Source organism: Ovis canadensis, chromosome 8, assembly GCF_042477335.2.
Source record: "Ovis canadensis isolate MfBH-ARS-UI-01 breed Bighorn chromosome 8, ARS-UI_OviCan_v2, whole genome shotgun sequence".
Classification (NCBI taxonomy): Eukaryota; Metazoa; Chordata; class Mammalia; order Artiodactyla; family Bovidae; genus Ovis; species Ovis canadensis.
Window position 1 is genome coordinate 30,069,973 of NC_091252.1, and position 27,993 is coordinate 30,097,965.

The following is a 27,993-nucleotide window of genomic DNA, read 5'->3' on the forward strand; positions in this document are numbered from 1 at the left end:
AGATGGACCTTTGTTGGCAAAGTAATATCTCTGCTTTTTAATATGCTGTCTAGGTTGGTCATAACTTTCCTTCCAAGGAGTAAGTGTCTTTTAATTTCATGGCTGCAGTCACCATCTGCAGTGATTTTGGAGCCCAGAATAATAAAATCAGCTACTGTTTCCACTGTTTCCCCATCTATTTGCCATGAAGTGATGGGACCAGATGCCATGATCTTAGTTTTCTGAATGCTGAGCTTTAAGCCAACTTTTTCACTCTCCTCTTTCACTTTCATCAAGAGGCTCTTTAGTTCTTCACTTTCTACCATAAGGGTGGTGTCATCTGCATATCTGAGGTTATTGATCTTTCTCCCGGCAATCTTGATTCCAGCCTATGCTTCCTCCAGCCCAGTGTTTCTCATGATGTACTCTGCATATAAGTTAAATAAGCAGGGTGACAATATACGGCCTCAACCTACTCCTTTTCCTATTTGGAACTAGTCTGTTGTTCCATGTCTGGGAAACTGAAAAACAGTGCTGAGGGGAAGGTATAGCAATACAGGCGTACCTCAAGAAACAAGAAAAAAGTCAAAGAAATAACCCAACTCTATACCTAAAGCAACTAGAAAAGGAAGAAATGAAGAACCTCAGGGTTAATAGGAGAGAAATCTTAAATTAGGGCAGAAATAAATGCAAAAGAATCAAAAGAGACCATAGCAAAAATCAACAAAGCCAACAGCTGGTTCTTTGAGAAGATAAATAAAATTGACAAACCATTCGCCAGACTCATCAAGAAACAAAGGGAGAAGAATCAGATCAACAAAATTAGAAATGAAAATGGAGAGATCACAACAGACAACACAGAAATACAAAGGATCGTGAAACTATTATCAGCAACTATATGCCAATAAAATGGACAACCTGGAAGAAATGGACAAATTCTTAGAAAAGTACAACTGTCCAAAACTGAACCAGGAAGAAACATAAAATCTTAGCAGACCAACCACAAGCACGGAAATTGAAACTGTAGTCAGAAATCTTCCAGCAAACAAAAGCCCAGGACCAGACGACTTCACAGCTGAATTCTACCAAAAATTTAAAGAGCTAACACCTGTCCTACTCAAACTCTTCCAGAAAATTGCAGAGGAAGGTAAACTTCCAAACTCATTCTATGAGGCCACCATCACCCTAATACCAAAACCTGACAAAGATGCCACAAAAAAAGAAAACTACAGGCCAATATCACTGATGAACATAGATGCAAAAATCCTTAACAAAATTCTAGCAAACAGAATCCAACAACATATTAAAAAGATCATACATCATGACTAAGTGGGCTTTATCCCAGGGATGCAAGGATTCTTCAATATCTGCAAATCAATCAGTGTAATACACCACATTAACAAACTGCAAGATAAAAACCATATGATTATCTCAATAGATGCAGAGAAAGCCTTTGACAAAATTCAACATCCATTTACAATAAAAACCCTCCAGAAAGCAGGAATAGAAGGAACATACCTCAACATAATAAAAGCTATATATGACAAAGCCACAGCAAACATTATCCTCAATGGTGAAAAACTGAAAGCATTTCCCCTAAAGTCAGGAACAAGACAAGGGTGCCCACTTTCACTGCTACTATTCAACATAGTTCTGGACGTTTTGGCCACAGCAATCAGAGCAGAAAAAGAAATAAAAGGAATCCAAATTGGAAAAGAAGAAGTAAAACTCTCACTGTTTGCAGATGACATGATCCTCTACATAGAAAATCCTAAAGACTCCACCAGAAAATGACTAGAGCTAATCAATGAATATAGTAAAGTTGCAGGATATAAAATTAACACACAGAAATCCCTTGCATTCCTATACACTAACAATGAGAAAACAGAAATTTAGGAAACAATTCCATTCACCATTGCAATGAAAAGAATAAAATACTTAGGAATATATCTATCTAAAGAAACAAAAGACCTATATATAGAAAGCTATAAAACACTGATGAAAGAAATCAAAGAGGACACAAATAGATGGAGAAATATACCATGTTCATGGATTGGAAGAATCAATATAGTGGAAATGAGTAAACTACCTAAAGCAATCTGTAGATTCAGTGCAATCCCTATCAAGCTACCAATGGTATTTTTCACAGAGCTAGAACAAATAATTTCACAATTTGTATGGAAATACAAAAACCTCAAATAGCCAAAGCAATCTTGAGAAAGAAGAATGGAACTGGTGGAATCAACCTGCCTGACTTCAGGCTCTACTACAAAGCCACAGTCATCAAGACAGTATGGTACTGGCACAAAGACAGAAACATAGATCAATGGAACAAAATAGAAAGGTCAGAGATAAATCCACGTACCTATGGACACCTTATCTTCAACAAAGGTGGCAAGAATATACAGTGGAGAAACGATAATCTCTTTAACAAGTGGTGCTGGGACAGCTGGTCAACCACTTGTAAAAGAATGAAACTAGAACACTTTCTAACACCATGCACAAAAGTAAACTCAAAATGGATTAAAGATCTAAACATAAGACCGGAAACTATAAAACTCCTAGAGAAGAACATAGGCAAAACACTCTCCGACATAAATCACAGCAGGATCTTCTATGACCCACCTCCCAGAGTATTGGAAATAAAAGCAAAAATAAACAAATGGGACCTAACTAAACTTAAAAGCTTTCACACAACAAAGGAAACTATAAGCAAGTTGAAAAGACAGCCTTCAGAATGGGAGAAAATAATAGCAAACGAAGCAACTGACAAATAATTAATCTTAAAAATATACAAGCAACTCCTGCAGATCAATTCCAGAAAAATGAATGACCCAATCAAAAAATGGGCCAAAGAACTAAATAGACATTTCTCAAAGAAGACATACAGATGGCTAACAAACACATGAAAAGATGCTCAGCATCACTCATTATCAGAGAAATGCAAATCAAAACCACAATGAGGTACCATTTCAAGCCAGTGAGAATCGCTGTGATCCAAAAGTCTACAAACAATAAATGCTGGAGAGGGTGTGGAGAAAAGGGAACCCTCTTACACTGTTGGTAGGAATGCAAACTAGTCCAGCCACTATGGAGAACACTGTGGAGATTCCTTAAAAAAATGGAAATAGAATTGCCATATGACCCAGCAATCCTACTGCTGGGCATACACACTGAGGAAACTAGAATTGAAAGAGACACGTGTACCCCAATGTTCATCGCAGCACTGTTTATAATAGCCAGGACATGGAAGCAACCTAGGTGTCCATCAGCAGACAAATGGATAAGAAAGCTGTGGTACATATATACAATGGAATATTACTTAGCCATTAAAAAGAATACATTTGAATCAGTTCTAATGAGGTGGATGAAACTGGAGCCTATTATACAGAATGAAGTAAGCCAGAAAGAAAAACACCAATACGGTATACTAATGCATATATATGGAATTTAGAAAGATGGTAACGATGACCCTGTATGTGAGACAGCAAAAGAGACACAGATGTATAGAACAGTCTTTTGGACTCTGTGGGAGAGGGTGAGGGTGGGATGATTTGGGGGAATCGCATTGAAGCATGTATATTATCATATGTGAAACGAATCGCCAGTCCAGGTTCGTTGCATGAGACACGGTGCTCGGGGCTGGTGCACTGGGATGACCCAGAGGGATTGTATGGGGAGGGAGTGGGAGGGGGGTTCAGTATGGGGAACACATGTACACCCGTGGCGGATTCATGTCAATGTATGGCAAAACTACTACAATATTGTAAAGTAATTAGCCTCCAATTAAAATAAATAAATTTATGTTAAAAAAAAAAAAGAATGGGAGAGGGTCCATAAGTGGGAAGGAACCAACCAAGAAGAATCAAGTGGGATTTCTGCTTGCATAGCTTGTGGAGAGGAGCTTTGAAATAGAACAAGTATTCATTCATTTCTTGGTGTACTCATTTTTTTGTCCTTTAAAAAACAAAAAAGGTGAGTGAATGTTAATAAGTAAAAATGTTAATGAGTAAAAATGAATACACTGGGAACTGGCAGTGTCATTGTACCCATCATTGCAATATTGTCTCCTTTCCTGACACTGGTTGATTGTGCAGTTGACCCTTGAACAACAGGGCTTTGAACAGCATGGTCCACATATACACAGGTGTTTTTCAATAGTAAATACTAGAGTACTACATGATGCACGGTTGGCTGAATCCACGGATGTGGAACCACAGATTTGGACTTGAGCATCCCCGGATTTTGATATCTGAGGTTGATTCTGGAACCCATCCCCTGGGAATACTTAAGGACAGACTGCACTTTGTCCTTCTGGCTGCAGTCCCCACCTCTTGATTAAGTGAGAACTACATGGTTACTGATTCTGAGAGGATAAACATTTCATGCAGTAGAATCACAGTGAATATATCATCCACTATTTTCCCAGGGACAGGTTAGAATTTGGTGTGATTGTCATATGGCAGATTAAGAAAAATTAAAATTCTGGCTTTAGCTTTTAGCTGTGCAAATACAAGTGCCTGATTAAAAAAATAAATAAATCGGGACACTGTTCTTTTGCCCCAAATGGTTTCTAGAGGAATGTATACCACTCTAAACCCTGGTGGGGTAGTGGTTGATTTCTTGGTTCTGGTCCTTTGTCGAGTTTGTGCCCAAGCAGGCAGGATGCTACTGCTGGATTCACTCAGTGCTTTTTTCCAGGTGATGACATCACTGTTTATGGAGTTGTAATGCAGCGGTGGAAGCCCTTTAAGCAAGAGGTGCGCTGTGAAGTGGAGATAGTCCTGAAGGCCAATTATGTCCAAGTAAATAACGAAGAGTCTGCAGGGGTCAACATGGATGAGGAGGTCCGAAAGGAATTTGAAGACTTTTGGGAACACTATAAGAGCGATCCTTTTGCAGGTTTGTGATTAAGGGTATGGAGCTGATATTTATTAATGGCATTTCATTCATGATGTTTGTGATTTAAATGCTGTGCATCAGTGGCTGTGTTCTGAGGGAGTAGCTTTAGCCAGTGCCTCCAGCTATAGTCTCCCGTTAAAGCCCTTCTCTGGCATAATCCTCTCTGTTCAGTGATCTTACTGGAAATCCCAAGAGATTTTCCATTTCCAACTATTATTTTAATATCTCTTATCTGGCCAAAATAGTTTCAAGAGTTTTCTACCTTCTTTATCAATTAAACATATAGTTCCTCCTTAAACAGGCAAAACTCATTCTGTTATGAAACTTTATTCTGTTAAAATAATTTTTCTTCTGATTCATCTTGTATTGTTAAGATAGCTTCACACTCTTAGCTGAAGATTTAAAAATATGGAATGGTAAGAAAGATGATGAGAGAGATGCAAAAAATCTTTGTCATCACAGCAAAAATTTCTGACTATGACACTTAAGATGTAATTACACAGATGAAAACATTATAGCCTTTGGGTTTCTAGAGTATTTTTTATTAAAAAATCCCAACTATATAAAATACCAATTAAATCTTCAAGTGTCTGATTTCATTCTTTCTTGGAGGCATCTTCTGAGAAAAATAAGTGGAAGCCAGTAATAGACTATTTCTGAGAAGCTTCACCTCAGATCTAATACATAATGATTATGTATCTTAAATCATATATTGAATTGGACAGATATCATTCCACAAAATAAGACTTTCATTTGCTTTAAATACAAGCAGTTGGCTTTTATTTTGTGGGGGATTTTTTTTTGCTTTTGCTTCTGTATGTAACACATATATAGTGGTTATCAATCATTTTTTTATCTGATCTATACAGAAAGAACCAAAGGTCTCTATATTATAGCTTCATTAAGCAAACCTTTTACAAATCATGTTGTTCATGCACCTAAGTCGTCTCTGATTTTACAACCCCATGGACTGCAGCACACCTGGCTTCCCTGTCCTTCACCATCTCCTAGAGTTTGCTCAAAGTCACGTCCATTAAGTCAGTGATGCCATCTAACCATCTCATCCACTGTCACCCCCTTCTCCTCCTGCCCTCTATCTTTCCCAGCATCAGGGTCTTTTCCAGTGAGTTGGCTCTTCGCATCAGGTGGCCAAAGTATTGGAGCTTCAACATCAGTCCTTCCAGTGAATGTTCAGGGTTGATTTCCTTTAGGATGGACTGGTTTGATCTTGCCGTCCAGGGGACACTCAAGAGTCTTGTCCAGCACAATTCGAAAGCATCAGTTCCTCAGTGCTTTGACTCTATGAACCATATGTATTTTTAAGTAAGTTTTTTTACTTGTTTCTCTGGATCAATTCCCTACAAAAATCTGTAACAGTGTTAGGAAGGGCATCATACAGGGCTATCAGAAGTGCTTTGTACTGCTGATCAAAGAGTCTGTCTTGTTTTAATTAGAAGGCTATAGCTATACATCTTATTTACCAGATGAAAGGAATAAATAAATATAATAACCTGTGAGAAATATAAGTAGGAAGACAGGGAGAAAATGAGGCAACATTTTTCTTTCTAGTACGAAGATTCTGCTTTGTTAGTTTCCTGAGTACCTATTATCAGCCATATCTTACCATTTCAGTGTGTGTGTGTGTGTGTGTGTGTGTGTGTGTGTGTGTGTGTGTGTTGGGGGCGGAGGGAGGGTGGTGGAGGTGGGGAGCTATATCCAAAGTGTGTCTTCATTTTGCTTGTCTAAAGACAAACATTACTACATTGCTCAGCTCTGAGAGGTTGGCTTGCTTCATTAAGATCTGATACTGTGAGTGCCGACAAGGAGCCAAAGATTTTCTTGTGATCTCAGGGATCCCCTGACCCTGATGCTTAGAGGATGGCTAGAAACCCAAAGGGGCTGGCTTCTGTTGGGCCATCTGAACCCACTCCAGGGTGACTTATCCTCTTAGGCCTAAGTTCTCTTCATCGGGGTAAATAATGGTCATGCCACAAGAGTGGATTACATGGGCACACTATTAACACAGTCTAGAACCAGAAATTTGCCCGGGGGGAGAGGAAGGAAAGTGTTGGGGTATTATTCCCCCTAATGAATTCTCTTCCATGATAGTCATGAGAGCTTCTATTGCCATGACCCAAGGAATTAAGGTTTTCAACTTTAGATAACAAATTTAGGGAATGGACCTTCCCCTTTGCCTTTCTCTGGTACCTCAGACCTGACTTCAGTTTATCTTTTATGATGATCACAGTGTGAGGAAATGGTGAGATAAGAATTAGGCACAAGTAATACAGGTATAATAGTTTCAGTAGCTCCTATGTGCCAGGTACTGTTCTGTGTGCTGTGCAATAACTAACTCCTTGAACAGCTCTATGTGCAATACCATTATCATCTACATCTCACAGATAAGGAGATGGAGGCGGAGAGAAGTCAGAACCTTGCCCGAGGTCAGGCAGCTAGTAAGTAACACTGGGCTCTGACCTGAAAGCCCATAGGAAGTGCTTCCTGTCAGCACATTAGTCAGGGAATCCACCTTTACTGAGAAAGCTCCGCTTTGGCTTGAGTGTCTCCCAGGCCAGTCTGTCTACTTGTTCCCTGCTTACTGAAGCTATTATTTCTTTGTATGTGTAATTTCTAGATTCTGGTCAGAATTTATGTACCTGCTGTCAGGTCTTAACTATGTAGATCTCAGACATTTCGTCTTTTTCTCTGGGCTTTCTACCCTGGAAAAGGGAAGGATTCCCTTTAGCAGTTAATGAAATTCCTTCCAGGGTTGACTAATTCTTTTTTTGTTTCCTATTTTATTTATACTAGAATGTTTTCTTTCTTCACCACTTTTGCCATCCTAGGTCACATCACCAGAGCTTAACTGCCACTGAGTCAATTTTGATTCATTACAAAAGTAGCCTTTGTGCATAGGGCCATGAATTATGGAGGTACCCCTTTCCTTTATCTTGGTGGAAAAGCTTCTGGAACTGGTGTCATCAGCTAAAGTAGTACTTGTATGATTATCTTCCTCCTCAAAAGAGCTATCACTGAAACGTGTACAAACAAAGCCCTCAGATGTGCAAATTAGTTACCAGCATGAGGACATTGGGTTTCCCTGGTGGCTCAGATGATAAAGAATCTGCCTGCAATGCCGGAGACCTGGGTTCAATCCCTGGGTTGAAAGGATACCCTCGAAGAGGGCATGGCAACCCATTCCAGTATTCTTGCCTGGAGAATCCCATGGACAGAGGAGCCTGGCAGGCTGCAGTCCATGGTGTCACAAAAAGTCGGACATGACTGAGCGACTAGGCACACAACATACGGACATTAATTTCTGGTAACATGAATGTAGACACACAGTGCCATCACAGTAGTGACTTCCAAATAAGACAAACTCAGGAAAGGCTTGTTAGAATCTGTGAGCTTCATTGGTTGACTGGCCAATGACAGAAGGAAATATCTAAATTATTCATGGATGGGATAGGCAGATTCTCAGATTTAGTGTCTAACATTTCTAGAAACAGAACCTAAGACAATGATAACCTCTTATTTAAAGCATGTGATCAGAAGAATCTTAAGAACTCCAGCTTGGACTCCTAGAGTTGTTTATAATGGTCGTCTAAATATCCTGATAACACAGATACTCAGTCTAGATAAAACAGAATTTACCAAACTGCTCAGAGCAGATGCTGAATTGACTCACAGGATGGGTTGATTTTACCTCTTTTATACCTGAAGAAGCTCCAAGTACCTTTCTAAAGTCTGACTCATTGTTTCTGAGATCAAACACCTTCCTTTTATTTAGGCAGTGGAGTAATTTTACTGAAATTACTGCACAGGAAGTGCAGCTAGGTATTAAGGGATAATGCTAGCCTGATGAGGGAGAAGAGAGATTTCTTTCTGTCCCTTATAAATATGCTAAATTTATAGAAACTTAAAACAGGTGGCAGCCAGAACGTTTCATCTCAAGGCATTAATAAGAAAAGGACTTTTAAGAACAAAACAACATTATTCACTCCTTTTAGTCAGACCATTTTAGAGTGTTAAGAAGATAGGATAGAAAGGGAAATTTCAGTTAGTATTTCTTGCAAAATTACTGATAACTCCTCTTTCTGCCTTTCCCAGGAAGGAATGAAATACTGGCCAGCTTGTGCCCTCAAGTTTTTGGAATGTACCTAGTAAAGCTTGCTGTGGCCATGGTGCTGGCTGGTGGGATTCAAAGAACCGATGCTACAGGAACACGGGTCAGAGGTTGGTACCCATTAGGATTTCTGAGAAATACTAACACATACAGTAAGAAGAGAAGCTACGATTTCCCTTTGCTGAATAAAAAATTGCTTGTTGAGCTTCATTTTCCAAATGCAATCTTTTAAAAACTGACAGTTGTTCACTGTCTATACTCAGTCCAACATCAGGAACTACTTTGTAGAATTCCAGTCTTTCCAAAGACTTTTTCAATGAGTATGTTATTTTCGCTCCAGTCTATAAGGGAGCCACAGTATAAAATCTTTATGTTTCTTTTACTGTCTGTGCTTTTCATTGGATTTCCAGTCTTTCTCCAAGAGGAAAGGATTCGAAATAGTGCTTTTCAGTGTCTCCAAGTCAGTGTCTCTCCATCTGTGACTGTCAGTGTGTGTCTCTTAGACTATTGCTCTCAGTCATCTACCTGCTGGTTTCCCTTCTGCTGGTGGGTAGCAAATATGCCGTCTGCTGAGAGGTGCTGCTGTAGGTCACGCATTCAAGCCAAAATGACTCTTAAGTCATTTCCAAATGGCAGGGAGCTCTTTTGTGGTTAAAACACTTACCTGACCTGAATGGCATAAATTAGGTTTATTAGGCCCTCATATAGGTAGTATAAGGGCCATAATAACCAAAGGCTTAACCAAAAGACTAAAAGGACATTATTGTAAACCAGGTGTTAGTAAGGACTCAGAACCATATTGTAGAGTATAGAATAGTAAGTATAATAAGGTTTATGCATATTGTATGTTTTGATTACCTACTATTACAAGGCATTCTGCTAAATGTTGAATTTAAATAGTATTTCCCTATTAATATTTTCAGAAAATACTTGAATATGACTGAATAAATTTGCTTGGTCAAAGATAACCAAATAAATTTGCTTGTGAGATAACATCTGCCACAGGATATTCACATGTTTTTCTATGTTACATTCAAAAAGTAAGAACTTTTAAGATAGATATTTCATTAAACTACTAAAATTTTCATAGAATGAAAAGGTTTTCACTTAACTATTAGAATCATAAGTGATTTGGTGTTTATAAAGCACGTACAAAGTCACAAACACTTAAAAGTACTTAAATAAAAATACTTGTATGGATAGATGGAAAGAATCACAGTAGTTTGATATTTAAAATAGATTAAATAAAATTGGAAACTTTATAAGCCGAAAGTTTTTTAAATGTTAAACACAGTCCCTAAACATCTGGAACTAGAAAGAAAATCTCTTAAAAGTTTTTAATTTTAAATGCTGCACTCAGAAATCCAAAGATTATTTATTTTGAAAGTTAACTTTTCTAAGGACATTCTGGATAAAGTCTTCCTTGAATGACCTTAAACTAAAATACTATATAAAATAAAAATTGTGTGAGCATTCCAAATGGACCATTTTTGACTAATTACACTTATGAGTCTTTTCATAGCAATTAGAAACTTTATTTATGCTTTTCTAGGTGAATCTCATCTTTTATTGGTTGGGGATCCTGGCACAGGGAAATCTCAATTCCTCAAATATGCAGCAAAGATTACACCAAGATCTGTGCTCACCACAGGAATTGGATCTACTAGCGCAGGTATTTTATGTGATGATTTCAATTAATTTAATGTTACTTCAGAAGCTAACACAATGGTTATTTTCTTGTGAAAAAGTACCTATAATAGGATATATTTCAAGACTTTTGAGTTACTGCCAAAAACCTAAGTAAATATTCAGCATTACTTTTGTTGCTCTAAGAAAATACTTCAAAGCTCCACCTTCACTTATTTTTCAAAAGCTTATTCCATGTGTCTTTTTTGTATCTTAGTTTGAAATGATTGTGTTCAATTTTCTCATTCTCTAGTGATTACTTTTGTATAGCCTTAAGCAGCATATATAATTCTGTGAAGACCCAGCAAACAGTGCTGAAACTAAGTAGGGGTAAAATCTCACTTTACAAAGTAAATAGATGGCATAAAGCTTAAGGCATTTTCATGCTTATGGATCTCACAGGCAGCAGTGATTCCTGCTAAAAATTCTTAGGTAGAAAATGTGTCTTAGTATGTGGAAAGTGTACTTTTATCACTGCAACGTGGAGCTTCATTCATACACTGATTCTTCAACAAGTACAGTATATCTAAAGCCTTTGCTGATAGAATGTTAAGATTTGATTATAGAGTGACTTGAGGAAAAAATTATTTTAAAAGACATGTTTTGATGCCATTTAAAATTTCTACACTGTTTTGACTGGGAAAATATTTCTCCTGTTCTCCTATAGTAGGCCTTTGGTTTCATACATTTTACAAATGTTGTTACTTGTTAGGGATGTCTACTGTCCATGGCCTGTACTCAGATTTCTTATGAGAAGCTTATATTTTAAAACTTATAAAACAGGAAGTGCTCCATTAATGGTCCTTAGTAACAAGATCCCTGTTTTAAGGGGTCTCAGCAGCAGCAGCTTTGAAATATAACTAAACAGTATATTAAGCACCGACAAGAAGGGATTTGTGGATTGAGAAGAGTTGACAAGCTTTAGGGTACTGGAAGAGAAAAGGCAGGAATATATGAAGAACACTTCATGTGCATTTCAAAATTTTATGACTCAGTATTTTAGAGCTCTGTATTAAATGATATTAACAATGAACAAATAAAAGAGTTTCCCCAGTAATGACGTGGAATGTTTCCTAAGTTAATTATTATATGGAGTGTCAAGAAATAAGACCAGGCTAATTTGTGGACTACTAGTAATTTCAGAGTATTTGGATAGTTTTAAACTGAATGGCTGCTGGATTCACTGAATTAGCACTTTTCTGTCTTATTGCCAAGGTTATAACCCAAATATGAAAGAAATGGCAGGTAGAAGGAATATAAATTTTAGAACTGTAGATAAGTTACTGTTACTTCTAATCCACCCAAAGGGCCAGACTACACTTTATTTAAACTGTATCACAACCCATTAGAGGGTCATAGAAAGTTATTCATGGGTCAGAACCAGCACTTTCAAATATAGTACCAGATACTACAGTATACTAGTGCACAGAGAAGGTACACGATTACAGGTGTATTATGTGAAAATTGTTAATATACATACTTGTGTTATGGGGGTCATACTTAAATTTCTTTTTTTACCATAGATTACAGTGAAATGTTTTGAAAACTGTTGCCACTGACTTTCTTGGTAACTAGAAAACCTCAAACCTGAGGGTAAAGACCAAATGAAAGTCTAACGCTGTATAAGATTACAAATGAACGAATGCCTGCATGTTTCTCAGACTTCGGCTTGTTCTCTCAGCTCCAGTGATCCCTCATTCCCTCTGGCCTACTCGCCTATTTCCTCTGTGGCAGAAGTAATCTGTTCATGTTTATCTTCTCAGGACACAGCTATTCACTATGATCAGAAAGGGAAAAAACATTTCTAAACTTTCTAGCTGTTATTTTAGGCAGTGTCTAGCTAAAAAGAAAAAAAAAACAACCTATGCATTCTAGTTTCTTAGTTCCTAACGTTTGAATACTCACTCTTTATTTTTTAAAATTATAGAACCATCAAAATGTTAAATAAGAGATAATAGTTTTTAAACCTCAAACTTCTGTGAAAATTAGCTGTCAGTTTACAAATTGATGTATAAACCTAACTGTTTGATGTCAGTACAAATCAATCATAATTAATCAGGATAAAGACTCAGCTGTGAGTTGATTTGGTAATTTGGCTTATATATGCTTTATTTCTAATATGCATGTATTGTGTTCCTGTTATATTAATCACTGAGCTCTTGGTTGGAAAGTATTAGTTTTATTTTCATTTTAATATTTTAACATTTTCTTTTAATTGCAATTAGACAAAAATGAAATTTTCTTCATGTTGTTTTAACAGTCGTACGTATTTTACTTTTAAAGTCTATGAACTAGTTAGTGGACAGTATTTTAATTATCTGGTATACTAAACTTTCAAGTTTAACATTCAGCAAAATTTTGCTTCACAAAGTCACTTTGTAGAATGACAGGAAATATATACAGCTTCGAATCCATATTCAGACAAATGCCCCTTTCCCTTCCTCAAAATAAATGCTTTTAAAAAGTGCAGTATAAAAGTTTTAGTTATGAAGGCACTGCATAATTCTGTATTATATGGCTAATGTCTTGATTAGCAGCAAGAGTGATGCGAATATTCTACACTTAATTTACTGGAACATAAGAAACTTTTTGAGGAAGGACTTAGCTTTCATCAAAGAAAAAGAACCTTTTGGTCCATTTAGTTAGTGCATACCTTTTCAAGATTGCTTTTAAAAAACCTCATCTGAAAAAGCTATCTAGAATATGTCTACCACAAATATTGTACGTGAGTGTCAGGAGATACGGAGAAAAGTACTTTATGTGGAAATATATATATTTCATATGATAAAGCTAAATATATCTTTCCAAATCTACTGTTTTTATATAAATGCTGCCAACAACAGATGACTTGTCAAAACAGTTTTAAAGGGTTATGTTCATAGTATTTTTTTATGAAACTAATGAACAGAACAAAGTCATTATACTCTTTTTTTTTTTTTACTCTTCTATTCTTAAACTTAAGGAGTTTGTATCTGCTTCTGACATGTTGAATTCACTGGGTGATGATGTACGATTCAAGAACTGTTGTGATGTCCTAAACTGTTATAAAAACAAAAATCATAGCCAGAGGACCTTATAAACAATTAACCACGTTTGTTACCTTAGAACCAAACTGAATGCTGTCTAACATTATATGAATTGAATAGTAGACATAAGAGGCTTCAAAGTGGCCTGGAAAACTAGCTCTTGAAGTTCTTGATCACATATAGTTTACTTTAAATCCCTTCTTTAAGGGTATGCCAGGAAAAGAATGGAAATTTGCCCCTTAAATCAAACCAAATTATGTGTTATCACAGGAAGACACATTTAGTGGAAGTGCACTTTGTTCTTTCAAAGGTTAGCTAAGATAGTGGTCCAAAGATTATTATCCAAGAGGCTAAGACATCTTTACAACCTGGTCTAATGATTCATTTTTCTTTCTAAGTGCTTTAATTACATATAGAGAAGAAAATAGTATCTGTTTTAATCAGATTAGTTTCAGAACAAATAAAATAACACATTAGAGAAAAACTTACTTAAAAATAGTTGTATTTATATTCCACAATTTGCTCAAATACTGGTTTTCTTATAAACTTTCTACAGGATGTTTTTTAAACAAATTCTTCACATTGCATCTTGACTATGTACTTACGGAATTTCAGGGAAATAGTTCTGTGTGTTTTTATAGCTTAATTTGTACTAAAGGGATGGCAGGTGGTCACATGCAGTCCATGTGGGATTCTAACATGACATTTAGTGAGTTTTCTGATGTGGACCATCCCTTTGATGCTGAAGGTAATGCATCTGTCGAAAGAAGTGACTGTAGATTTGGATTACTGCTCTCTGCATCTTCCAGTTTTTCTGTGTTATCTTCCCAATTAATGTGGAATCTTGTGACTCTGGGATTGGATGCCAAAATATTCCTTTGAAGCTAGAGGATAAAGAAAACATATAAATGGCAAACACTAAGAAAGTTAGATCACCGTATACAAATAGACCTTAATAGAATGGTTCTTTATATTTGTACTCCTAAAGGGCTAATTCATATACAAAGGTATAAGTCAAATAAAATATACTAAACTAATAAACAATAGGGCTGCAGTAAAGAAATTATTTTAACCTAATGGAAACAAGATGTGGGGAGCCTGAGGGAATCATTCAGATTTTTTACTATCCAAGAAAACATCCAACTCTATCCTTATTTCCTAAAAGGTAGAGAATCTCTTGAATGTATCAGAGGATGCTTCATTTAACAAATTAAGGTGCTTTCTAGATTTTGATGTGGTCTTTCTTCAGTAATATTTTCCAGTAAAATGCAAAGTATCCCCAAATAGGACCTCTCATTATTAATGGTTTCCTATCTTTTAATTATTATTGCTCATTCTTAGATGCAATATTCTAGTTCCTTCTCATTTTGCTATACAAGTAGCCATATAGGTAACTAATAAATTAGAAAGGGAAGGTTCCACATCAGAATAAAACATTCTAGCCTTATTATCAGAAAGAACATTCCATTCCACTCCCGTGTAATGTTTCTTGCATGGTCTGGCAGATAGTGTTATGTTCAATCTCACAAAAATCACCAGTTACTAAACTATTATAGTTCCCAATGTAAAATCATAAAGTACTTGGTATTTCTGAGAATATCAAATCACAGACTTCAGGTTCTCACTCAGAAACTTAACTGTTTTCACCACCAGATAATATTTAAGACCTGTAGTTTAACCTCTGAGAATTGCTGATGAAGCAAGGCATATGGGAGTTTCGAGATAACAATGTTCCTATGAAAAACAAAATGTCCCCCTACAATTTTGAGAAGTTAGACAAAAATATTATGGAATGATCAGTACAACAAACAGGAATTTGAATGTCCTAAAGATGGAAGTAGATAGAATCATGATGTATGGGGAATGCCATACAGAGAGCCATTAGCAGAGACCTGTTGGGGGCTCTGTCAGTTTTCTAAATCATCAGACTCTCAAGGTGCCTGACCAACATTAACTGCTAATAACTAACCTGGAGGTAGCTTTGAAGTCATCCATGGTAAGGGAACAACGATTGGCTTGCTTTAGTTAGCACAAGGACCTCAAATTTATTTTGTCTCAAAGCCACTTTCATAGTGTACTATGAAATGGCAACTGCTTAAAAAATTGTATAGTAAAGTGAATGAAAAGGAAATAATGAAAAGGAATATTACCTTAGAAAAGTCTGGTTTTACTGGCGGATTTTCCCTTAATTCTGTCTCGGTATATTCATTATTTACATAATAACCAACTCTAATAAACTCTTGACCTCGATAGGTGCACGTAATTAGCACAACTGTTACACCTACGGCATCTGCATCTGGGATGAGTCCCGGGTTAGGTGCATCAGCCTAGAATCGTGTAAAAAAGAAAGAAACAGCACAAAGTCTTGTTAACCATAAGCAAAACTGGAGTTTTGGTTACACTGAGCACCTTCAGTCAAGGGCACAGCAACCAAGACTTGGAAATCATACTGGGAAGGCAAATGCTCATTTTTGAAACTGACTTATAGCTAGAAAATATAGTTCATACATTTCTCCACAATATGCCTAAATACCTGAAAACAACACCACGTCTAGAGGAAAATACACGTGGCTACTGTGTGTGCTGGTTTATGACAGATTATGCAATATTCAATTACAAAACCTTTTTATAAAATATAGTAAACAAATCAAGTCTTATTGAGTCCAAGCTTCCCCAGTCATAATTTCAGACCTTAAAAATCAGTAAATATTTAATTATTCCATACAGCCTTTTGGCAGCAAATGTTTATTATCCAGTTTCCTAGGACCGATATTCTCATATCCAGTCAACACCCCCCCACACAGATATTCTAATAGGAAATTAATACAAAACTGAAAGTGGAATGGAAATAGTTTTATAGCAGAATTTCAAAAAATACAAATAGTCCCACATCCTATGGAAAGTCAGTGAAGGTAGAGACTGTTTGAGGCAGATCTTGTTTTGAATCAAACCGCTGTAAGCTGAAACTTGAGGCAGGTGGGCTGGAGGTGGCTGAGCGAAGGCTCGGGCCCTGTCCACAGCCACGTGGAAGACAAGAAGGGCTTAGTTGGAAGGTGTCACAGGCTGGGGACAGGCAGCACTGGGCATGGCCGAGAGCAGCGACTCTGGCGGCATGAAGCATATGAGGTCCCACAGACTGGCTGCTCTTGCTGTGGCACAAAGGGCCATCCCTGGGCCTGGCTGAGCACTTCAGCCCATGCCTCAGCTTGGGAGCACTTCTGACTGGAGTTCTCAGGCCATTATCATACAAGACTCATGATTACTGAGCACCTACCACATGTGGGTGACACAGAAAGGCACAGGACACCCACCTGGTCACCTAGACTGGAAACCTGTCACCCTCAGCTTCCCCACCTCCCACATCTAGTCAGTCTCAATGTCTGCTGCTGCTGTTGCTAAGTCGCTTCAGTCGTGTCCAACTCTGTGTGACCCCATAGACGGCAGCCCACCAGGCTCCCCCGTCCCTGGGATTCTCCAGGCAAGAACACTGGAGTGGCTTGCCATTTCCTTCTCCAATGCATGAACGTGAAAAGTGAAAATGAAGTCGCTCAGTCGTGTCCGACTCTTAAGCTACCTCATGCACTGCAGCCCACCAGGCTGCTCTGTCCATGGCACTTTCCAGGCAGGAGTACTGGAGTGGGGTGCCACTGCCTTCTCCGGTCTCAATGTCTATCATCTCTGAAAGCAGAATTCAGGTCTTCATCTCTCATCTGGAATATTGCTAAAACTTCCCTACTGGTCTCCCCCAGCGGTAGCCTACTTGCAGTGTGGCCAACATGCTAATGCTATCTAAGTGTAGATCTATTCCTGTCCCTTCACTGGGTTTTAAAAACCTCAGGTGACTACCCTAATTTCTGACATAAAAAAAAACCCTCAATTTTTAGCTTCATTTATAAGGCCCTTCACAATTGGTCTCAATCAACATTACAATCTCTTTAACTCCACTCTTGGTCTAGAAATGTGAGTTCTTTAAAAAGTAGTAATAATTGTAGTAGTAGTAACGCCTTTGTGCCTTGCATATATTCCTTCCCTAACTTGCTGAAAAAATCACATGTAAAGCTTGTGTCAAATGTATCCCTCTTAGTAAGGCACTTTCTAATCCAAACATATACTTAATAGCACTCTTTATGCACTCATATTAATTTGACACAATGTCTCTATTAATATATTCCAACAATCTAAATATGTTTACTCTTCAACCTTCCCTGAAATTCTAAGCTTCATCTTGGGCAGGAGTCCCATCCAACTCTTCTTTGTGATTTCAACTCTGGCATGGTTCTAGACACAGTATATACAGAGTATTTTGAAATTTATTCATAACTCAGTTCCTGCCCTGACGTGGTTTATGATCTCTTTGGAGAAATACCAGAATAGAACAGGGGGCCAGTCCTGAGAATATGCTGTTTGCCTTTGGGTGGAGATGGGAAACAGAGCTGGTGTAATACTATGGGAACCTCTCCCACTATTGCTTCCCATCCCCTCAGCATGTTGGTTCTAGGCAAGTTTGTGTTTTAAAATTTGTTTGCTAAAGGATTCAGCCTGAGCGAAATCAAGGAGAGAAGCCTGCAGGCCTCTCAGATGATTTAGGATGGAGAAGTGATAAGCAGAGATCTTTGACTCCAACAAGCAATAGGAGGCAGATGTCTGGGCACCTTCCTGCTAGCCTTTGACACAATTAAGAGGAAGGCATGTTTATTCGGAGAGGCAAAATCATGGCAGACCAGGAGAATACTATGGTAATTTGTTTCAAACATAAAACACAAAACTCTTTTAGTACCTTCCTGCTGATAACAGTGAATTCGAAAATGCATAGGCTGAACACATGATCTGGGTCACACTGTGCTTCCTTTGTACTTCTGGCAACATGTGCACACATACCAAAGTGAAAATCACTAGAGGGAAATAGTTTTTAATAACTTTTCCTACAGCACTTAAAGCCCAAAGTTGAGGAATATTCTTAACCAACATAAACACATAGAAAAGATAAATTTTTAGAAGTTTGTTTCAAAAATATGGCATTTTTTTGCAAGATTTTTTTTTTTAAATCAGCATTGAAAGGTGTATCACTACACCTCAAGTTTCTTGATTTGAATTATGAAGTATCATCTTTGAAGTGGTCCTCCCTGGTGGCTCAGATGGTAAAGAATCTGCCTGCAATGAAGACGCCCTGCGTTCGATCCCTGGGTTGGGAAGATCCCCTGGAGAAGGTCATGGCAATCCACTCCAGTATTCTGGTCTGAGAAATTCCATGGACAGAGAAGCCTGGCAGGCTACAGTCCATGGGGTCGCAAAAGAGTCAGACATGACTATGCACAGCACATATTTGAAGTATAGGTTCTCTAGGCTTGTGGATCAGAGCAAATACTGCTTCTTTATATAACAATTTCAAGAAGCTAAGAGAATAAAAACTTAGTGCTCATTATAGAAACAGGAAGCTGTCTGTCACTGATTATACTTAACTGCTTTATTCCTCATGACATTCTTATGAGGTAGGCTATTATTCACACTTCAGAGATGACTGGCATGACTAAGAGAGGCTAGGAGCCTGACTGAAGTCACATGTCTATAAGCAGCAGAGTGGGACTAAACCTAGTTTTCAAGTGCAGGGCTTCCCTACACAGGCATCTGTGATACCCTCTGTGACCCTTGTCAGTCACACAACTCAGCTTAACAGCACTTATTTTTTAAGTGGACCATTTTTAAAGTCTTTGGTGAATTTGTTACAAAACTGCTTCTGTTTTATGATTTGGTTGGTTTTTTTTTTTTGGCCAGGAGGCTTGTGGGCATGTAGTTCCCCAACCAGGGATCGAACTTGTACTCCCTACATTGGAAGGCAGAGTCCTAACCACAGGACCACCAGGGAAGTCTCTAACAGAACTTGTAACTAATATATGTGAGCCGTTCAGTCAGTATATTTACGCTTTCCTTAACCATTTATTTACATATAGTAGTTGTTGCTTTTTAATAAAAAGCACTAAGGCTAGGAGACCAAGATTCTGAATTCAAATTTAGGAAAGAGGAGGGAGCAAGTGGTAGCTCTAGAGATAGGCTTGAGTGAGTCTTAGCCCATATCTCCTGGGATTATTTAACCAATAGTATTCATTTAAATTGGCCTCATCTGTGAAGTGAAAGAAGTGAGCGCTCAGGGATAGAAGAATTAGCTTTTTTTTCCTGGTTGAAGTCTTCTCAGTGGGTTCTACTTAAATAATGGAACTGCTGGGTAGCAAAACTTGTAACAAAATTAATAATCTTTTTTTAAAAAAACTATGGCTAGTTACTCTTTGGACTATTATAAACATCTTCCTCTAATAAACATGGATAACTGAGAAGTGACTAGATAGTTGTATACAACAATTTGATGTGCCTTGAAAGGAGTAATATTTTTCAACACAGAAGACAATGTCTGAAGCCTTGGCACAGACCTAAATACTGTCAGTGGGATCTGAGAACATAATTATATATTAGTAGAGTTTCTCGTTATAAATGATGGAGCTGTGGATTTGTAATAGTAATCCTCTATAAGAAGTGTAAGGTAGATGCTTTAGTAGACCACTGGATTTCCAGTGACCTAAGATCCACAGATCTCTTATCTTCTAACATACCTGGTAACCTAGCTGAATTACTGATAATGCTGATAATGCTGAAATAAAGTTGTTTTGTTACATCATTACTAGTGTCTGAAACTATAATCTGAAAATGCATATTACTGACGATCCCAGTTAGTAAGCATTTTGAACCCCTGTTTTGTGCTGCTGGACAGCCAGCCACCCTGAAGGTTTCCTACTAAGGGGCTATTCACAGGATGAGTGCAAAATTAACCATCACATGTGTACTGACACAGTATAAGGTTAACTGCATGCTGTGCAAACCCTGAAGTAAAAATCACAGTAACACTCTCAGCACACGTAACCAGGAGGTGGCATTCCTTCATGACACATAAACTTGTTAAAACACGAAAGAAGCAGATAAAAAGTGAATGCGGCAGAACCAGAATGATGTAGCCCAAAAGCAAAGGGCTGAGGACCATTTAGAAATGTATTTGGCATACAGATATACCAAGAATAATCTTACCTGAAATACAAACATATGCCTTCCTGCAGGAACAGGGCCCACTAAAACAGAGTCTAAAACTTGATCGTATTCTTCACTTTCTGCAGAGCCCACATAGATAATTTTCCATTCCAGGTCTAGGGTTAAAAACCAAAATATTATTTCATATTCAGTAATTACAAGATGACATCAAAGACCCTTTGAATGTCCACTTACACCATTTATTGGCTGCTAAAATTGGCTTTTCATACCAGAAAATCCAGAAATGCACCTAAGTGCTCCTTATAAAATTCGTACATTTCATACCAGAGTGTCTCACAATGCTGTTATGCGAAATACTGGTTCCTGGGCAGGGCTTCTCACCCATGAAACAACATGGCCAAAAGCATGGGAAATGCTACAACCGTCTCTTGAGGATTTGCAAAGCACACTGGCAGAGCAAGGGGGTCTGAGAAATCCTTCAGTAAAGAACACCAGTACTGTTAATCCAGTGTTTCCTACATTTATTTGGCTAAGGAATCCCTCTCCCTTTTCTGTATGTCATCATTCAACAACCTGACTTCCCTGGTGGCTCAGACGGTAAAGCATCTGTCTACAATGTGGGAGACCTGGGTTCGATCCCTGGGTCGGGAAGTTCCCTGGAGAAGGAAATGGCAACCCACTCCAGTACTCTTGCCTAGAAAATCCCATGGACGGAGGAGCCTAGTGTCCATGGGGTCGCAAAGAGTCGGTACACGACTGAGCAACTTCACTTCAAACCCACTTTGGAAGGGCTAACCCATATTATGCATAGATCCAGATCAAAGAGCTCCAAAGTGGAAAAATCACTATTTGCAAACTTCTCCTGTGGCTCAGAAGCCCCTTAGGGCTTCAACTCAACTGCTAAAGGTTCACAGTGGGGTTTCTCCCTCATGGCACCCCTTCCTGTCATCCATTCTTTACATTGGGAAGAGGAAACAAAGGTTCCTTATACCACTTGATATGTCAAAGTATATACTGTGGGAACAGGCATGAGGAACAAGAAAGAAAGAAACACAACCCAAGGCACTCCATGTAATTCAGTTGTTGTATGTAATTCAGTCTTTCCTGAGCACCCTTTACAGTGTGCTCTGTGAGAAGAACCCAGAGATGAGCATAATGACTGCTCTTTGCAAGAGGCCTCCTCATTAGTAGGGGGAGGAACACCATTCTACAAATACAAATTATCTGAGACCTCCTGGTCCTCTTAGGTTGTTTGGCACTGTGTGGCCTGACTCCTGGATCCACTCCACAAAGTCTATGCCAGACTCAGGGATGGGGGGCGGTGATGCTTCTGGGTCACCTGTGGAGAATCTAATGCCATCATGTGTTGTCATTCTTGTATAACTTTGAAGCTTGTTTTGTTCCTTCAACAGGTAACAGGAATAGGCGAGGCACTGCTCATTCATAGTGATTATAAACTGCAGTTCAGTGAAGTAAGAGATCCTTGAGGTTTCTTCTTCCTCTTACTGTGTCATGCTTCTGTCCCAGACCTTGGCCACTTTATCTTCAGTTCCTAGTACATTTCTAGATGCAGGGTCCCACATCTGACATCTCGTGAGATTATCTATTTGCTGATGGAGATTAAGAGAGGGAACAAGCAGTATGAGTATCTAGTCAGAAGGGACAGCAAGTACTAAGACCAGATGGGCAGGCACATGCTTGAGAAAAAGCAAAGCCACTGGGGCAACAGCAGAATGAGCAAAAGAGAAAGCAGCTGACTGGGAGATTTGGAGGGGAGAGGTGTAGCCAGAGGATGCAGGGCTTGGAAGTCACCGTGAGGATTTGTGGCTTTATCATGAAGAGGCATGCGAAGCCACTGGAATGCTGAGTAGAGGAGCAACATGGCCTGATTTTCATTTTGTGTGTGAGCGTTAGTCGCTCAGTCATGTCTTAACTTTTTGTGACCCCCATGGACAGTAGCCCACCAGGCTCCTCTGTCCATGGGATTTTCCAGGCAAGAATACTGGAGTGGGTGACTTTCATTTTAGGAGGATCATTTTAGTTGCTGTGTTTAGTATAGACTGTAAGATGGCAAGGGAAGAAACAGGAGGATAGTTCAGTTGAGGCAGGAAATTATGGTGTCTTGGACCACATGTAGCCATAGAGGGGAGAAGTAGTAACACTGTGGATATATCCTGAAGGTCAAGCCAGCAAGAGCCACTTATTTTTCTGGGGGCAGGGAAGGGAAACCATCAGGAGTTCCAGGGATGAAGAAGGTAATGAATAAGTGGAGATCATAAGTCTGGTAAAAATTTAGAAACTGTCCATATGTGAAACCTTGAAAATAGGTGGGATTCCAGGCGAGCGAGCCCAGGGGGCTCTCCAAAGTTAAGAAGTCAGGGAGATAGGATCAATTAAAGTTACCCAATTAGTGGCCAGTGAAGCAGGTAACCCAAAAGTCAAGTGGAGAAATGGTTTTAAGGAGAAAGGGGTATGGAAACTACTCAAGTAGCCAAGTAAAGAGAAGCCTGGGATTTGTCACACAGAGGTTTCCATAATTGTTTGTTCATTTCATAATTATCTGTACTACTATGGATTGTGATCTTGCCTTAATTGGTATAAGCTGGCATTTGTGGTCTGGTGCAGGAATGTGGTTATAACTTATAAACATCCCTTTATAAAATACCTGGGCATTGGTCTTGCCACCTCACACCTGTTATTCAAAACCTCAACAGCTTCGTAGGTATCACATGGGATTAATTATACATGTTACACAAGTAAAGCTGAGACTCTCGATAGGTTAAGTAATATGCCCAAATTCACACAGCTAGTAAATGGAAGAATCAGAATCCAAGCTATGTCTCTGTGACTCCAAAGCCTGGGCTCTTTCCAAAAATCTGAGATAAATTCTTTCCTTTTTAGCTCTCAAATCAACAGTGAAATAAAGGAATTTAACTGCGGGAGGTGGGAAGGCATGGCTGAGGGCAGAGGCCGAGGGGTAGATAATCTAGCCTTAAGGAGTATAGGCTGTAACTCAGGGTACCTTAATTTTTATGCTATGGATGCTTGCTATAGCTACTGAGTTTAAAACACTCAATACTTATTTATAAATCAGCATCAGTTGTTTTGTTCTTAATCTTTTTTTGAACCCAGCTTCATTTCCTTGCCCCCTGTATTTGAAACAAGAAGGGACAGGATGGAATGCTTTACACAGGTGATAGTTTGGAGTAGTTTACTCACTTATTTAAAAAGTTAACTGTTTCATTTAATCATGGTAACTTCAGTCTGCAGGTGTCTCCATTTGAGGTGGGAGTGAGGGAAGTCACCAAGTAAATTTCAAGCTAATTACACTATTTGGGAAGACCTGTGATCTAGGGGAAAGTATGTAGTATTTGTGAATTAGTACAAACCTGAGGTTTTAAAGTATGAAGCTTCATTCAGTTATGTTTTAAGTATGTATTCAACTGACAGCTCTAAGTATTGATCAACATTTTTTAAAAAGGCTCCATTCAGTAAAGAAGCAGAGAAATCAGCAGTCCACAGAAGGTATAACAAAGTCAGCAGTAAAGTCAATGAAAATGTGTACAGGCTTGGTGACCATCAGACCAAACACACCCAAGGTCTCCTATCTCCTGGACTTAACAGGAGAGCCTCTCCTTACATCTGTGGATTGCTGTCCTACCCCTGTATAGGCCTTACAGTAGATTTCAACTAAATTCTCTTAAGTACTCAGACTTTTTCTGAAACAAAGCTACAGGGCAGCTTTTAAAGGAAAGTCAAAATATGTGAGGGCTATTGACAATTTAAAGTATGAAAAATGATGGCCAAGCTCTGGAACTTGAAAAAAATTATACAGTGAAAATTTCTCATTGGAGAAATCTATAGTTCACTTCCAAGAACAAATATTTTAAAGAACTGTAGCAACGGCACCCCACTCCAGTACTCCTGCCTGGAAAATCCCATGGATGGAGGAGCCTGGTTGGCTGCAGTCCATGGGGTCACTAAGAGTTAGACACGACTGAGTGACTTCACTTTCACTTTTCACTTTCATGCATTGGAGAAGGAAATGGCAACCCACTCCAGTGTTCTTGCCTGGAGAATCCCAGGGACGGGGGAGCCTGGTGGGCTGCCATCTATGGGGTCACACAGAGCCGGACACGACTAAAGTGACTTAGTAGCAGCAGCATAAAAGATGGGACTATAAGAAGTCTTTGCTAAGTAAACTCTATTTCCTTAATCCACACAGCCTCTAGGTGGAGTACATAAGCATGGCACCTTTTTGAAAGATTCCTTTGCAGCTTCAGTATGACTCAGCTTAAACTCCTAAAAAGTACTAAATAAATGCCCAGTATAAGTACCTGGGAAGTGAGGTAGACAAGTCAAAGTAAGGTGTATTCCTGACATCAGTACTGTAAAAATTCTGATAGGATTCAGCTTGGTTCTGAAAAGATCCCATTACAAACAGAACACATCAATGGCAGGTTTCAGCCATCCATTGTCAAAGCCCTGTAACAACATCCTGAATCATCTAACTTCCTTGTTGAGAACTCGCTCCTAAAATGGAAGATATCACTTGAGAAATACCAGTAATTTCAAGAAGTTCTAATGCCTAAAACACTGTAGTATAAATTGGAAGGGACTCATTTATTGTATTTCTCTTGCATTTGTCCATTTTTATATGCAGTTGATAGTAAAACCAAAAAAATGTCTAGTGGGCATGAAAATGGGCCTAGTGGCTGAAATGCTTATGGCAGTACTTTAGTAACCAAATAGTTTCAAAGTTCGGTAATAAGGAAAATCCCCTTTAATTTTTATTAGCAACGGCCCATTTAAGAATTAGTTTAATAAATGAATTGTCTTTCAAAATGTGCCTACTTTCGTATGTGCATATGTGCTTTATATTTGTAGTAAAACTACAATGTATGGAACAGCACATACTAAAGTGGTAATTATGGTTACTTTTGAGTGACATGTTGGCGGAAGGTATTGAGTACAGAGGAGTGTTACTTTATATATGTATGAAGAACTTTTAAAAAGTTTATTACAATGAGCATATGTTGGTTTTTGTAATTGAAATAGTTTACACGCTACCTAAAATACATTATACAGGGATTAAAGGATAATTTTTAAAGTGAAAATGCTTTACATGCCTTGATTAGCATATAATTTAAGATGAATTTTGCTAAACATAATTGTAAGTTCAAAAAAAGCCTGTCCCCTATTTAGCTGTAAAATTACCATCGATGAAGTTAAACTTTTTTTTCCCCTTGAAATTTTGAAAATGGAGCACTGGATGGTTTTAATAAAATCGGAAAGACCTTGGCAAATTTTAGCTTTCTGAATTTCTTACCGCACATGCTATATGTCTTTCTGAGGACCTTAAAACGTACTTAGAAAAAAAATATTAAATTTTGCATTGCCATCAGGACTTTATTTCCTAGCCCACTTTTGTGTTTTATGTTCAGGGTATTTGGATGTGGACTTGCTCTAATTAGATTTCAACACGTTCTTGAAGGAAGTCTTTCAGACTACTTAGAAGCCAGTGATCAAGTCCTGGAAATTATTTAAATATTTTACTCATTTCTGCTCTCAGGTTAAATGTAACTTGCTAGCTTAGCAATATGTTTCTTCCTGAGAGAGAGAAGATTAGATTTCAGTCACCAAGGATGAGGAGCCCACGTTGCTCGGGGCGAGCCTGCGCGCCAGCATCCCCGGGCGCCCCGAGCATCCTGGGTGCCGGCTGGGGAGCGCCGGCCCGGGAGCACCCGCGGCCCCCGGAGAGCGCCGGCCCGTGGCGCCGAGGGGCCGAGCCTGCGCCCGCCTCCCCCACTGGTTGGTCCACGGAACCAGAAATCAGCGCGAGGACAGCCTCGCTCCCCTCCCCGAAGCGGCCGGGCATGGCCACCCCGGAGAGTCCGGTAACTCCAGCGTGAGCGCTAAAAATGGACGTGCCTCTTGCTCGGGGGCAGGAAGGTGGGCAGGCGGGGCGCCGCGCTCGTCACCCGCGGAGAGGAGGCGTCGTGACGCCGGGGTCGGTGGCCCAATTCTCTACTCTCGGTAAGATGGCTCCGCTGCGAACTCGCCGGCGCCGACCACACACATGCCTCTGCCTTCCCACCTCCTCGCCGGGGCCGCGGAGGCCGTTGGGTGCCCGGGGCCAGCCTGGCGCGACCCCCGGCCGGCGCCGCGGGCGCGAGTGCGGGTCTCGCGAAGCGCCCGCCCGCCAGACAAAGCTGACAACATGGCTACCTCCGCTCGAACAAGTTCCTCGCAAGTTGAGCCGCGGCAGGCGCCCCGGCGGCGGCCGAACGCCGCGCGCGCCTGGCCGGCCGTCGTCCATCAACTTCAAGTTTCCCTCCGCAAAGCCGAGCCCGCAGCCCGCTCGGCGCCGAGCCCCGGCCGCCCGCGTGAGGCCGGGCCCGGGAAACTTTCAACGTCTGCAGCCCGCAACTGACAGCCCGGCGGCGGGCGGGCGCCCGACTCACCTTCAGACAGGTCCTCGATGCACTCGAAGGTGATCTCGAACTGGAATGGGTTGTAGAAGGGAGAAGGGTTATCCAGCACCACTACATTGTTCACCTGAACCTTTGCCATATTTTGAAAAAAACACAAACAATGGGGACGGGGGGCTCGTTGCGGCACAATAAAGTCCAGCGCGCGGCCGCTCGGGAGAGCGCAGACCCCCGCCCCGGCGCCGGCCCGACGTCGTGCAGCGGCGACTTGAGAAACTTTTTTTTCCTCTTTTTATTTACACGGGAACACTCCACAGTGTTTTGCAGCTTTCCTATTTCACTAAACTACAGCCCATTCTGCTCTGATAACTAGCAGCGTTGCCCGCGATTGGCTGCACCCGAGCTCTGACCCTCCTCCTCCAGCGAGGGCCTCCGCGGCGAGCAAGATGGGCTCCCGCTCCCGGAATGGACTCGGAAACTTTAACTGCGGCTCCACCTGCTGGTGTGGATTAGGACAAAGGCGGAGAACAAAGTGAGTGGAATACGGGCTGGGAGGCCCGCGCGGAGGCCGCCGGCGGCAGCGGCGGCGGCGGCGGCGGGGGGAGGGGCGGCGCAGGCCCCGCCCCCGGCCCGGCGGCTCCCGCGCCTCACGTCGGGCGTGGCCGCAGCGGGGCGGGGTCGAGGGAGGCGTGGCCACGGCGAGGCGGCAGGAGGCGTGGCCACGGCGGGAAGGCGTGCTCGCCGTGGGCACGGCGACGGGAGGGCGCGATCCTGGCGACACCCGCCTCTGGGGTTTGTGTAACGGGTTTGT

At 40.1% G+C, this 27,993-nt stretch overlaps 2 protein-coding genes across 9 annotated transcripts in view; one reads left to right on the forward strand and one right to left on the reverse strand.

The window, feature by feature from the left end:
* The window catches only part of MCM9 (minichromosome maintenance 9 homologous recombination repair factor), an 88,480-nt gene that overhangs the window by 14,965 nt on the left and 45,522 nt on the right, over window positions 1-27,993 (forward strand). For 3 of the 8 annotated variants that reach the window (XM_069599135.1, XM_069599133.1, XM_069599136.1), the window contains exons 5-7: window positions 4,681-4,881; window positions 8,992-9,117; window positions 10,560-10,679. In XM_069599135.1, coding sequence (XP_069455236.1) covers window positions 4,681-4,881; window positions 8,992-9,117; window positions 10,560-10,679 — 447 coding nt within the window. Of the gene's footprint in view, window positions 1-4,680; window positions 4,882-5,987; window positions 6,205-8,991; window positions 9,118-10,559; window positions 10,680-12,216; window positions 14,761-27,993 lie in introns of those variants that run through there. The other 5 variants (XR_011258779.1, XR_011258778.1, XM_069599138.1 and 2 more) reach the window with 3 other exon arrangements.
* Window positions 14,205-27,829, reverse strand: ASF1A (anti-silencing function 1A histone chaperone). Its single transcript, XM_069599143.1, has 4 exons — window positions 27,216-27,829; window positions 20,791-20,906; window positions 15,870-16,046; window positions 14,205-14,603 (listed from the first exon to the last, which is right to left on the reverse strand). The coding sequence occupies exons 1-4, from the start codon at window positions 27,322-27,324 to the stop codon at window positions 14,391-14,393; spliced, it is 615 nt and encodes a 204-aa protein (XP_069455244.1). The 5' UTR covers window positions 27,325-27,829; the 3' UTR covers window positions 14,205-14,390.